The sequence below is a fragment of the Pezoporus occidentalis genome, unplaced genomic scaffold, assembly GCF_034315485.1.
Source record: "Pezoporus occidentalis ecotype Australia unplaced genomic scaffold, CSIRO_AGI_Poc_V1 ctg199, whole genome shotgun sequence".
NCBI lineage: Eukaryota > Metazoa > Chordata > Aves > Psittaciformes > Psittacidae > Pezoporus > Pezoporus occidentalis.
Window position 1 is genome coordinate 36,109 of NW_026913844.1, and position 13,152 is coordinate 49,260.

At 48.6% G+C, this 13,152-nt stretch overlaps 1 protein-coding gene across 5 annotated transcripts in view; it reads left to right on the plus strand.

Moving 5' to 3' along the window:
* APLP2 (amyloid beta precursor like protein 2) overlaps positions 1 to 6,993 on the plus strand; it is a 43,095-nt gene extending 36,102 nt beyond the window's left edge. For 2 of the 5 annotated variants that reach the window (XM_062617602.1, XM_062617606.1), the window contains 6 exons: positions 328 to 498; positions 1,044 to 1,079; positions 3,926 to 4,008; positions 4,812 to 4,886; positions 5,315 to 5,470; positions 6,226 to 6,993. In XM_062617602.1, coding sequence (XP_062473586.1) covers positions 328 to 498; positions 1,044 to 1,079; positions 3,926 to 4,008; positions 4,812 to 4,886; positions 5,315 to 5,470; positions 6,226 to 6,327 — 623 coding nt within the window. In that variant the 3' untranslated portion in view covers positions 6,328 to 6,993. The remainder of the gene's footprint in view (positions 1 to 327; positions 499 to 1,043; positions 1,080 to 3,925; positions 4,009 to 4,811; positions 4,887 to 5,314; positions 5,471 to 6,225) is intronic. The other 3 variants (XM_062617603.1, XM_062617604.1, XM_062617605.1) reach the window with 3 other exon arrangements.
* The last annotated feature ends 6,159 nt before the right edge of the window (positions 6,994 to 13,152 follow it).

The window sequence follows — 13,152 nt, forward strand, 5'->3', positions numbered from 1 at the left end:
AACTTCCACTGTTGGTATCAAACAAGCCAACAGCTAAGTCCTCTCTGAAAAGGAGATGAAAAAGATGCCTAAAAACAGGCAGATGCTTTCCCACTTTATACTTTAACCCCATCTTGCCAAAGCCTCTTGCCACATCAAACCCCTTGGCTCTTATTTGTACGTATTTCTAGGCGATACCTTTACTTGAGAATTCCAGATGAGACTTGAGAGCATGCAAGATTAAGATAACCTGGCAGCCCTCAGCAGCATTCCCTGCAGCCATCTGCCCCTGCCTGTCCCTGCCAGGCTTCATGCAGTTTGTGTAACATTTCCTCGTGCTCCTTTCAGATGAGCTGCTTCAGGAGCAGCGTGCAGACATGGACCAGTTCACATCCTCCATTTCGGAATCCCCGGTGGATGTCAGAGTGAGCTCCGAGGAGAGCGAAGAAATCCCCCTGGAGGGCAAACCTTTCCGTCCGTTCCAGGTGAAAACCTTCCCAGCCTTGCCTGAAAATGAAGGTACGTGGAACTGGAAACGGGCTTTACACATTTTACCTTAGGCTTGGTGGAACAGGAAGCTCCATCCCTTTGGGTGACCCGAGAGGAAAGCAGCTGCCCCTGGGAAGAGGCAGTGCCGCTTGTAATCTGCGCTGAGCTTCTCTCTTGGTTTTCCCATCCTTCTCTTGGCAGAACTGCTTTGTCTCTTCCCATTTTGCAGGGTAGTTTCCCATTCCGACTGCGTGGCTTGACTCTGCAATGACTTTTCAGTCCTGAAGCAAATTGCTCTCGTGTTATATGAAGTCTGTGTGCCCTGTTTGAAGGGCTGCAGGAGTTCTCTTGATTTAAAGCTGTGTTTTGTTGTAGTGTTGGGTGTTGACAGCTGGGGTGTGTGTGTGTGTGTGTGTGTTGACTTTATAAATGCTTGGACAGAGTCCTGAGCTGAAAGAAGGCTGAGGGCTAAAAGCTTTTCCCAGGCTCTGAGTCAGAAATCATGCACAAGCCTTTTCCTTTCTCTCTTAATCTCCTTTCTCTGCTATTTTTGTTTTTGTTTTCCCTCCTGCTAGATCCTCAGACGGATTTGTACCACCCCATGAAAAAAGGTTGGTTCTAAGCTGCTCCCTCACAGTGCTTTCGATCACACTCCTACCTTCTCAGTGTGTCTGATAGCTTCATGTTAGTTCCATACTCACCTTGATTTTCATTTCCCTGCTCTCATTTAGACCAGTAACTTCCAGCTGTGCTTGTTTAGGCCTAGTGTTAAAGATACGAGCTAGTCTGAGCATCTCATTGAGTGCGTGTGTTCCTCCCTGCCAGGCTCACAAGGTGTCTTGGAGTAGCTTTTTTTACCCTCAAGAAACCTAGCAGGCTGCCTGCAGCATCTCCACTTGGGCACTTGGCACCATAAAGCTCACTGTGGTGGTGGAAAAGAGTCTGTGGAGGCTCCTGTCCTTGCTGTGGAATCCATCCTTCCTGACAGCACTAAACTAGGAATCAGTGCCACAGCAGACACGGGTTGTGTTTCCAGGCTAAGTGTCCTCATAGATACCATAGAGTGCAGCTAGTCTGGGACATGTGAATTAGGAGGTTCCTTCTTTGTGGTCTCCTCAGCATCCCTTTCCACTCATAGCATCTCTCCATACTGGTAACGTCCTGTGTGATTATCCACTTCTCATTTAGCTCCTTATTAATGCTGCAGGAGCTCAGTGCCTGGCTAAATGGGGCTGCCTGGGCCAGAAAAGCAGCATAGAAATACTGGCATGAAAATACCTTCTTTGTTAGTGGTACATTCTCAGGTGAAGATGAGGCCTGGCTGATCTGCTCCCATGGATCTCATTCCCGAAGTGGAAATTGCAAGCTAATTGCTAGGATGCTCTTGCAGAGCAGTGGTAGGTGTGCTGTGTGCCGGAAGCAACCCCAGCATTTTAATGTGCCTTTGGTTGCAAACACATTGTGCAGAATCTCAAAGGGAGAGCAAAGGATTCTGCTAATAACATTGGAAATGAGCACAGATAGTTTTGTAACACGGTGAAGGCCAGAAAGCTTGGAACTGTTGTCATTATCAGCCTTTTGCTACCAATGTAAGTCACCTTCATCCCTCGTGTGGAGCAGCATACAGCTGATTCAGTGCACTTACTGCTCTGGAAGGAATTAGGACAGCTTTAGTGTGACTATTCTTCCTTTGGACAAGTGCTTTGTTGACTTCAAGGTGATCAATATAGGCTGGTGCTCCCTGTTTCATAGAATCATGGCGTGCTTCGGGTTGGAAGGGAGCTTAAAGCTCATCCAGTTCCAACCCCCTGCCACAGGCAGGGACACTTCCACTAGAGCAGCTTGCTCCAAGCCCCATAGGAGACTTTGTGATGACTTAGGGACAAAGATTATATCTGCACTTGCTCCCTATGTCTCCATTGAATTTCAGGAGGGGGATGTTGTGCCTGTGTGTGGGTTTCTTTCCCCTGGGAAGTATAGAGTCTAAACTGTGCCTTTGAGCTACATAGAACTGGGTCTGTTATTTGGTACAGCACACTGTGACAAATAGCAAAGCTCAGAACTCCCAGCCCTGGAGACCCTGCTGCGTTGGCTCCTGAGGATTGACTAAAGCAGCCATAGGTCAAAAGCTGACACTGTAGTTCTCTAAAAGTTATTTGTGGCTGGTCTCTCCAGAGAATGCCCATCATTGCCTTTCACAATAACATGACCTGCTTGGGCAGCTGCGAGGAGTCAGACTAGCAGCCTTGGCCGTGCTTGGAATCTGATTATGGTCTCCAAAGAGCTGGATAGGGAAAGGGGATGCACAAACCCCCCCGAGATGCTTCTTTTGGGAGGAGCTGGAGTGAAACCTTAGTTTCTTTGGTGTTTTCAGGCAGTAAAAACTTGCCTTGGAGCCAAGCAGCCTCTCCTTACATCTCATCAAAGAACACACTGCCAATTTCAGCAGTGGCTCACATAATGTCTGAGGCAACCTGCAAGCTCAGCAGCTTGTGGAGAGGTGTATGCAGCCAGTGGCAAAGTGTGAAGTGCTGTAGCAGTATTGCCCCCACCTCATGCTCTGCGTTGGAGAGACCCTGCTGTAGGTTTGAGGCTTTGCTGTCCTCCTGCTTTTGCACTGGGGAGGTTTAGGTGCTGTGAAGGGCGTTGTGTTGTCCCTGCAGATAATGGGAACCAGGCTTCCTCCTGATGTGCTGTGTTATGTTAGGTCTTTGTATCTTGCATCAGACTCTTCTCTTATTGATCCAATCTATTTATAAACGCTTCAGATCCAAGCAGTTTATGCAGAGCAGCTGCCTCCTGTTAATTGATATTCCTCTCTTGATCCTATGCTAGTTTTAGCCTAGAAATGGGTGAGTGATGTTCTGGTACAAAGGCTGGCGTAGCTCTTTGCTCCTCCCTTGCCCTGGGATTTATTGGTTCTGGGCTTGTGCCAGATAAGGGACAGCAGCTCATTACGGAGCTGGGTGACCTTGAAGTTCTCATTCCCGAGGCACTTGCTGTTGCAAACGAATGGGTGCCAGCATTCCCTGTGTGCTGGCTCCCAGCATGGAGATGTGTGCCTCCAGCACGGGGTCACAGTGAGGTGGTGCTGACCCCGAGTGACATCTGCAGAAGGGAACTGCTCGCTCACACTTTAACACCTTGCCTTGAACCTTCTAACAGCAGCACTTAGCGGTAGATGGTGTTTGTGGATTGACACCTCAGCCTGGGTTTGGTGAGTCTTGTCTGCTCCTCTCATTGCCACCTCATCCCCACTCATTAACAGAACCCCCCCCAAGTCACTTGTCACTGTAGCATAGCTTCTGAGCTCCCCTTCTGACACAACAGCATGAAGACAGGTTAATAACCAGCGGTCCATGTGGTTAAACACATCAGCCATTGCAGCTCTGCAAAGGGTAGGTCACCCTTCCCAAAGTCACTGGGTAATGGTCCGTGCCTTGCTCTTCTGGTGCAGGTTCTGGCATGACTGAGCTGGATGGGCTGATCGGTGCAGAAGAAAAGGTGATTAACAGCAAGAAGAAAGTGGATGAAAATGTGGTGAGCCCTCCACCTTTACTTTGTAAAGCTCAGATTGCTGGGGACACTAATTAATAGCAGCGGCTTGTTTCCATGCTTACAGAATGTCACTGCATTCAGTATCCATATGGTGTGGGGGAGTCAGTTTTCTGACTGTTGTAGGCTCTTAATACTGCTTAGCATCAGAAGGGTGGGAGGGTGAGGGAAGGAAAGAGATCCAGATCTCTGGCAGTCTGCTTTAGTAACTGGTTTCCCAAGCAGAGACCCTCTGTATGGCTTGATTGGAGCTAGGTCTGAGCACACTGTGGGATCCAGCTGTCTTCCCACCTCTTTGTCATGGCAAGAAAGGCCCTGCTGCCTTCTGAAGGGATGCAAGCCGGTTGCTGTTAGCTCCATCTACAGTGCACAGAACTCAGGAGGTTCTGGTGGCAGCCTTGCCTCAGTTCCCTGTGTCAGATACCCAACACAGTTGACCTGTGAGAGTTTCCTTTCAATATTGGTATTATAGAATCACAGCATGGTTTGGGTTGGAAAGGCCCTTAAGATCATGTAGTTCTAACCCCCCGAAAAAGGGGTTTTTTAAAGCCACAGGTTAGTTCTTCCACAGCAGAGGTGCTGTGTCCAAAGGTGGGTTTTCATTTGGGCCTTTAGTTTGAAGTAGCCTGGATGTCCAGACGGCTGCAGTACTCACTTTAAATGTTGGAGAGCAGGGAAAAGATGGTTCTGAGTCTTTGCTAGTCTTCATTAAAGGTCTCTTGTGTGCCTCCACATCCCTTCTGTCTTGTATGGCTCCCTTCATAAAGCACTTTTGTGGCTGTTCTCAGGTCATCGACGAAACCCTGGATGTGAAGGAGATGATTTTCAACGCGGAGCGTGTCGGTGGGCTGGTGGACGAGCCGGTACGTACGTGGCCACCGAGTCCAGCGATGGGCAGGCTCCTAAAGCTGGGGTTTGGTTCCTGTGTGGTGCTGAATTTGAGGTTTGGTGCCTTGACACTGCTCTTGGGAGGTCACGCAGCCCCTGCTTTGCTGTGTAGTGGTGTGAGCAGTAAATACACGTTAGAACCTGACCTGTCTCTCGTGGAAGCGCTTTGTGGGATGGGGAAGCAGTGTGGGTCACTGCCTGAGCAGGGAAAGAAGTTTGTGTTGGTTATCCTTTTGGTGAAGTATTTAGAGGTGAAATATTTACCCTGTCCAGTGTAATCAGTCGTGTCTTGATACCACAGATGGTTAAAGAGCTTTTAGGTCTTTACGCCACCTTTTAGGTTTAGCAGCGCATCTTCCTCACCGCTCTTCCTCCACTTTCTCCGTTGCTGTCTTCCCTCCAGGATAATGACAACTCCCTCCGTGATGACTTCAGTTTCAGCAGCAGTGCCCTCATTGGCCTTTTGGTGATTGCTGTTGCCATAGCTACTGTTATAGTCATCAGCTTGGTGATGCTGAGGAAGAGGCAGTATGGGACCATCAGCCATGGGATTGTGGAGGTGAGAAACGACTCCTGCTCCATAACTGAGGAAGAAAATAGCATGGAATCACATGTTGTGTGTAGGGGGCGAAGATGGCAGGAGCTGCCAAGCCATCAGCAGCTCCACTCCTAGCTAGATGGGGCTTAACTCTGTAGATGCTGCTACGTGCATCACTTATGTATTAGCGTGCGGGTGTTGGCATGGTGGGATCTGTCACTTCACAGCTGTATTCCCGGATCACAAGGAATTCAATTAGCTTTCCCTGCCTGGCTCAGGGTAGGATTTAGCAGTAAATAGGCTTTTGAGGCGGTATCTTTAGCAGGGGAGTAAGTCAGTCCATCGGTAGCAATTTGTCCTCCCGACTAATGTAACAGCTATTAAGATGGAGCGAGGTTCCTCCTCCTTCCTTCTGCTCCCAACATGCACATCCCTGGTGATGACTTAATGGTGTCTGCTGCTTTTCCCCTTTGCCCAACTGATGCAGGAAATCATAATGACCTCTCTAATGAGAGAAGCAGGTCCCACACTTGTAACGTGGGCTCACTTAGGAAATGATTTGTGCAGGACATCTCCAGATAGGCAAGAGCAGGCAGGAGGCGTTAGTGCCCGAACGGGGGACTCTGTTAAGCTGATTGGGTTTTGTGGCTTAACCTTTTACTCCTGTTTGCTGCTTGCTGTGGTCTTTATCCAGTGTGTGCCCATCAGCTCTTGGTACTGTGAAATAAGGCCTTCAGGGTCCTCCTTTGAGCCGTAACCCTCTGTTCTTCCCAAAGGTTGACCCGATGCTTACCCCAGAAGAGCGGCATCTGAGCAAGATGCAGAACCACGGCTACGAGAACCCCACTTACAAATACCTGGAGCAGATGCAGATATAAAAGAGATGAAGATACAGCAGCCCTGGCTGGGGAAGGCTCAGGGCGGAGGGCCAAAGTGGTCCAGCGTTTTGGATCAACTACTGACCAACAGTTGCTTCGAGAGGACTTCATCTTACATTCAGAACTCCTGGATCATTAAGACTATAATTACTACTGTAGAGTTGCAATTTCCATTCTTTTAAATGGGTGAAGAAATGATAATATAACAATATGATATATAAATCTCCTTAAATGGGAAAAAAAATGGATCTATTGCAGATATTTGACTGAGATGTAGTTTTCTTTTTGGTTTGTTTTTTTGTTTTTTTTTTAAATAATCTGGGCAATCCCAGTTCTGTTGTTCTGATGTCTGATACAAGCTCTATATATATAGAAAATGGGAAACGTGGGTTTTTATTTCGGATAGACCACCTGCCTATTGAAGGTCTTTTGTCCCAGCCCGCCTTGTCAAAAGGAGACAGTCGTGGCTCTTGAGTCGTTTTGGCTTTTATATATAAAAAGCAGCCTTTGGGTTTTTCCCTTTGGAGTTTTGATTCGCAAGCTAATTTCCCTGGGAGTTGCAAAGAGATTAACGTAGGGATAGGAACTGTGACACAGACGGAAGGAATTGGGAATGGAAACTAACAAAAAACCCTGATAACAAGGAAAAAAAAAAAGAGAAAAAGAGGAAAAAAGAGTAAAAAAAATAAAGGAGAACACGAACACACACACACACACACACACACCCCCCATCCTCATATGCCAGTGGTGTGCACCCTGCTGCTTAGCAGCCTGGGCTCTAGGAATCAAAGACTCCCTGGAGGCAAGGAGTTAAAAGGCTTCTAGCATCTCTGTTTATAGTTCTTCTAGTGGAATGTTAGGACATGGTTTGTGCATCCTGGGGTCTGCACATTCCCCCCGCCAGAGTCAGTTGGAAGTTCCTGGGTATTGAATTGAAATCCTCTGCTCAGAACCAGTTTCCTTCAGTCCTCACCTGGCATTAACAGCCTCCTCTCGCTACTACTTTCTAATCCCCCCCCCCAGCTCTCCTGCCTCACCAACGTGGTAAGTAGCTGAGAGGCTCAGGCTGCATCTCTCTTTGGCCTTTGCATCTCTCTGGGTGACGTTGGGCCACGGGCACGGTGCTGGGTGGCTTTGCCCAGAGGTGACAAATCCCTGCCAGATGCAGCCCCTCTGGGAGCTGATGGATGTGGAATGCACTGGAACTGGGGAGGGAAGAGGGACAAGGGCAACGAGATGCATAGGCCCCCGAGAGGAAGAACAAAAGGGGTGTCGTTCCACTCACCATCATGTCTTTGTAATGCTTGTATAGTTGGTGTTAATGCTCACGGCTTTTTTAAATCTGGAGGTTCTGGTAACCTGTGGTGTATTTTTTCTATTTTTCCTGTGATTTTTTTTCTTTTTTTTTTTTTTTTTCTTTCTTCCCCTCCCCCCCCCCGTGTCTCTTCCCACTATGCACAGATTTACCTGCAAACTCCTTGGTGTGGTCTGTGGGGAATGTACAAAGTTTAAACACATCAATAAACACTTTAACTTCCAGAGCGTTTCTTCTCGTTCTTCCCTTGCTCGCCTCATTTCCTTCCCATCCCTTGCCCAACCTGTGCAGATCTTTACCCACATTGCTCCAGTGAGAAGGAGCGTGATGACATGGAGAGCATTGAGCTGTGCCCAGAGGTGTTTGTGGTGATCTCAGATCCTTCATGGGGAGGAGGAGATGCGACCAAACCAACACCGGGACTCCTGATGAGCGCCGTGTCCTCGCTCTGCAGGTCAGTGAGAGCTGATGGTTGTCCTCTGTTTGTCCAAGGTACCCGGAGTGGTTCTGGGGTGCAGCAGCTCCCTGGGTGAAGGGAACCACTGGCAAGGCCTTGGGCCAAGTGGAGCCAAAGCACTCTGCAGTACCAAGCTGTTCCTGCTGCGCTTCCCAGCGAGGTGTGGGAGCAGATCCAGGTTTGACTTCCAGGACACCCCAAGCTCACAGCCTGTGAAGCTGTCAATGCTCCTGTGTGCCATTCCGCTTCTGGTTTCTTCCTTTGCAAGCAAATTCCTTCTCTCTGGTGTCCATGGAATGACCAGAGAGTCATTGCCGTTGAATTGGTGGTGTAGGAAGCCAAGAGGGGGAGAAGAGGTAGGGGGAACGTGAAGGTTTAGCCATTTGGAATAGGAAGCAAACAGTCGTGTGTCCTGTTTCTCCTTAAATCCTGTCCTTGGTGTCACTGGAACTTCCATGTCCTGGTTAAATTATGCAGACACCACAGGAAGGAGCAGATGCTGTCCTAGAAACTGCCGTCTGTTGCCTTGTCACAGCCGCTTGGGAAGGAGTTCTGATTCTAAACAGGAAATTGAAAGCAAAGGATGCCAGAGCATTAACCTTCCATCCAAAGCTGCTGCTGGGACCCGCACCCTTAGGTAGGACAACCTGGAAGAGAAACCAAGGACGGAGGCTGGGGATTGAATTCCAGACTTGAATGTGGGAATTGGATTCTTCCTTCGCTAAATCCCATTTGTCCTACAGAATGACTACATCAGGCTGGAAGCGGAGTCTGTCGGGTCCGTGCTTTGGCACAGGTTGCCAGGCACTCAGGATGGATTCTTTATGATGCATTTTGACTGCAGCTTTGGATAAGGGATGTTTAAAAGCAGTCGCTTGAAGATGGTGCCAGATGTTACTGGGCTCTGCTGTGCAAATGAAGGGCCAGGGCTCGGAGCAACCTGCTCTAGTGGAAGGTGGACACGATGAGCTTTAAGGTCCCTTCTAACCCAAACCAGGCCAGCCAGCACCCACCAGCACCCCAGGGGTAAGGGCTTGGTGCCTCTAGGATGTGCCTTTGAACACAGAGCAAAGAGAGGTGGTCTTCAAAGCGATCTAGCTGAGCAGAGGTGTTCCATGGTGGGGCTTTTAGGCTGGGAAGGGGGAGTTGTTTCCCATGTTTACCAGGGCTGCTGCAGCAGTGACTGGCACAAGAACAGAGCAGAGCGGATGCTCTCGGGGCTGGCACGGTCATCAAACACAAGGTGAAGTATAATCCTTGCCTCCAGCCTGGTGGGTTGGCTTTGGAGGGGATAATCCTGCCGCTGGGGCAGGCTGATGGAGAGATGCAGGTTGGGAGGGACTCCCGGAGGGCATCTCGCCTCCCAGGTCCCATCAGGTCGTTGTGTGGTTGGAGATAACACTGCCTTTTTGTGCAGTGAGTCCTCTTCCCAATCCATGGATTTTGGGGCACAAAAACCCAATGTTTTAGTCTATGAGGTCAATAAAGTCTAAAGGTGAATTCCTACTTTATCCTAACAGGAAACCTGCATCCTTTTTAACTTCACTGGGCAAATGGACACATTTGTTATGTGCAGCTTTTACTTGGGATGCAGAATTTATGCTGCTAAAGTGTGCTGTGGGTGGAGGGAAGGGTCCTGCTGTCACCTTTTTTCTCTTTAGAAGACAAGTACCTCTTCTTTTGTGCTACCCTGTGATGTGAGTGTTCAGCAGGCCCAAAGGCACCGATCCTCGCAGAGCATCTTTGGGGAAGGGCTCATTCCTATGTGAGTGGAGAGCTCAACTGCAAGCAAAGCACTGGTCCAGCTCTTCTCAATTGGGATGCGTTGATGGTTAGGTTATTTTCTGGGCTGAAGTGTGTATTAACCACTTACTGGTGACACACAGCACCAGAGCTGAGTGTGGTTAGTCCAGGTACTTAGAATCACGAGCCAGACTGGGACTAATGCCCCCACAGTGATAGCTGGACCAAGCCCCTTAATCTAATAACCAGTTTTGTACAGATGATGTCTTTTGTGCCTTCCTCTGCTCATAATTGTGGGGATTCTTTTTGCTTACTGCTGTCCCTTTGTTTCGAAGGGCAAGCATCAAGAACACCCCAGAGGATGGTACCACACTGCAGCCTTCATTTGTCAGGATGATGCATCAAGAGCTACCCAGCCACTGATGAGAAAAGTCCTTGTACTTTACATTCAGGCCTATTTGCACTTGATATTGCTTGCTTTTGAGATGGTTCCAAGTGTTCTTTCTCCATATATATAATGTCAGTAAGGGAGGTGGGACGGGGTTTGAGCTCATCCAGCAATGCAACACTTGGTGTGTTTGAAATAGCTTCACGAAGCCACAGAGAAGCTTCAGCACTGAAATGGGGATTGCCTTTGTGTTCCCCAACAAAGGGCTTAGGCTCTAGGGCAAGAGTTGGTGTTACTGGTAAAGAAAGCTCAAGGCCCTGCTTGCAGGGTAATGGGGGGGTGGGCTTTGGTTTTTGGGACTGCAGTGTAGGTTCTGCCTTGACGTTTATTATGGTAGAAAATAACTCGTGCATTTTGGGGTTAGGGGGCTGTTTATGGGGGAGGGGTCTGTGGGGTTTTATTTTTTCCTTATTTCTTTGATTTTGCCTTTATTTTTATTAAATGTTACTTTATTATTAAAGGGTGTTTTGTTTGATCAGACTCGGAGCCAGAGCTGACTGCTTGCAGGGAGGTGCATGGCTTCAGCTGCATCCATCCATCATCCATTACCTCGCTTGTACCCATTAAAGACACGGTGCAATTAGGATCAGTCATGGCTTAGCGTGAAGCTTCTCCTCTTGTACCTGTTGAATCACAGCAACAAGAGAAAGCACGGAGCACTTAGACTGTGACATAACACAGAGAATACATGCTTTCTGTTAAACATGGGCTGCTCCCTGCTAGCACACCAGTCACTTTGTACATCCATTGCTGTACAAGAGACTGTAGTCCCCAGCACAGGATGAATGGAGCCATAGAAGAGCTCACAAAAGCCTCCAATGATCATTAATCCATCAGTTAATGAAGCAAAGTGCTGCAGCTGAGGCTCCAGGAGCCATTTCAATCTCCATTGTACCTGTGCTTCCCTGCATCACCACATCACCAACCTCCAACTGCACAAAGGCAGGACTTAGGTTTCACAGCCCCCATGTGAGCACTGCACCGTTCAAGACAAGCATTGTTAATGGTAACTGAAGGAGTTTTCCTTGGAATAGGAAATGTAAAACCCATTTAGGTGACAGTGGGGCTGAAGGTGCAGTTAAGATCCAGAAGTCTCCTGCCTGGAGCTGGGCCACAGCTTGCCCAGTAGCTTTATTCAGGAAATAGGCAGGGTTTGGCCATCAGGTTGCAAATAGAGGGAGGAGGAAATGGAGCTGCTCCGTGTCCATCAGATGCCATGAGCCCAGATTTGGGGGAAAACACCCAAAAGCCAACAACCCAGCCGTGGTTTCTGCCTTTGCACCTTAATGACAGCACTCAGCAGGGGATGGAGCAGGTGAAGGGACACAGAGAGCAGTTGAAGCCCATCGTAGGGTCAGCAAGAGAGGTGTATCACAAATACACTGCAAATCCACTCACCACCATGGGTTATTGAATACATTCAAATCAAAGCATCTTCATACTAAGCTCACACATCAAAGCAGGCCCTACCAATGCCCTGTTTTCCAACAGCAAGGGGCACATAAAGTCAGCAAAGACTGAGGCCGCTGCTGTTCTTTCAGCATCACAACACATTGTAGAGAGCAACTGTTCCAGTTTTGGGTGCAGTATTAATGCCTTGAGCTGTGTTTCCAAGCAGCGCTGGCCACTCATCCTTTAACCCAGGTCTCAGACGTTTATACCCCACCACCGTATCACCCCACATGGGTACTGCAGCCCTGTACATGAAAGCAAACCAGATTCTAAGCATGGGAAAAGCTTTTCTTTATACCCAGCCTCTTATATCTTGCCATGAGCAATAAGCCACAACCAGAGCTGCAGCCTCCCAGTAGCCATTAAGAGCCCTGAGGACAACCTCAGCTTTGCTAACAAAGGTTCACCATCTTCCAGGAGCTGTACTCAAGATGTTTTCCAACCTCCTTAAGGAAAACAGCAGGATGGGTAATTACAAACTCAATGGATATGGAAATGTTGGGAGCACCACGACGCATCTGTTCCCTGGTTGCCTGCTGTGCTGCACTGCCTTGACCTTCACAGTGTCATTGCATTGACTGCTAAGAAGTCGCTGGGGGAAGCTGACGGGGCTCCATCTCACCAGCATCCCTCCTACACCTCTCCAGATGGACCCATGCTCTACTGAGGAGTGACTAGGACATGGGCTTACCTGAGGCCACCGAGGAAAGTGGCTCCCTTCATGTTGACCTGGGAGCTTCTGGGGTGACCAACAGTGCTGTAGTGTCCAGTGGCATCACTGCTGTAGTGGTCCAGTGGCATCAGTGCTCTTCAGGAGGAGGAGGATGCTCTTGTTGAATGCCCCACAGAAGCAGCACAAGCAGAACTAGGATCTTGCTGGATGTCTCAGCAGGTAGCATGAACCTCATCCTGTCCTGCAAGGCAAATAATACATAGTACTAAGCTTCATTATAACACACATGTTGTATTTGGTTTGGGTCACATCACACCCTGTGTGCTCGCTGAACAGCCGCATCCATCAGGTGGGTCTGTGTTTAATAACAAGGTCCCCTGTAGTTAAACCCACCCAGGCCCACACCATAGCCCACCATAGAGACTCATTGCTTCTCTCTACCCTGTTGACCCAGCAACTGTTTGTCATCTCTCACATATGGGGCACCTCCATCCCCCAGTGTGGGGAGAGGTAATTCTGCACACCGTGCTCAAGGAAACACTTGTACCTTCCCTTTGGGCAGCAGCTTGCTAAAACACACACCTGGATGAGCCCTGAATATTTGCTCTTGTATTTCTTCAAGCAAAAAAGGAACATCCCCACTAGAGACCTGTGTTTTAAGTAGCAAAAACTCACTGAGAGGGTGATAAACCAGGGTTATCACCTATGCACTAAGCATCCTGTTAATGGCAGATACT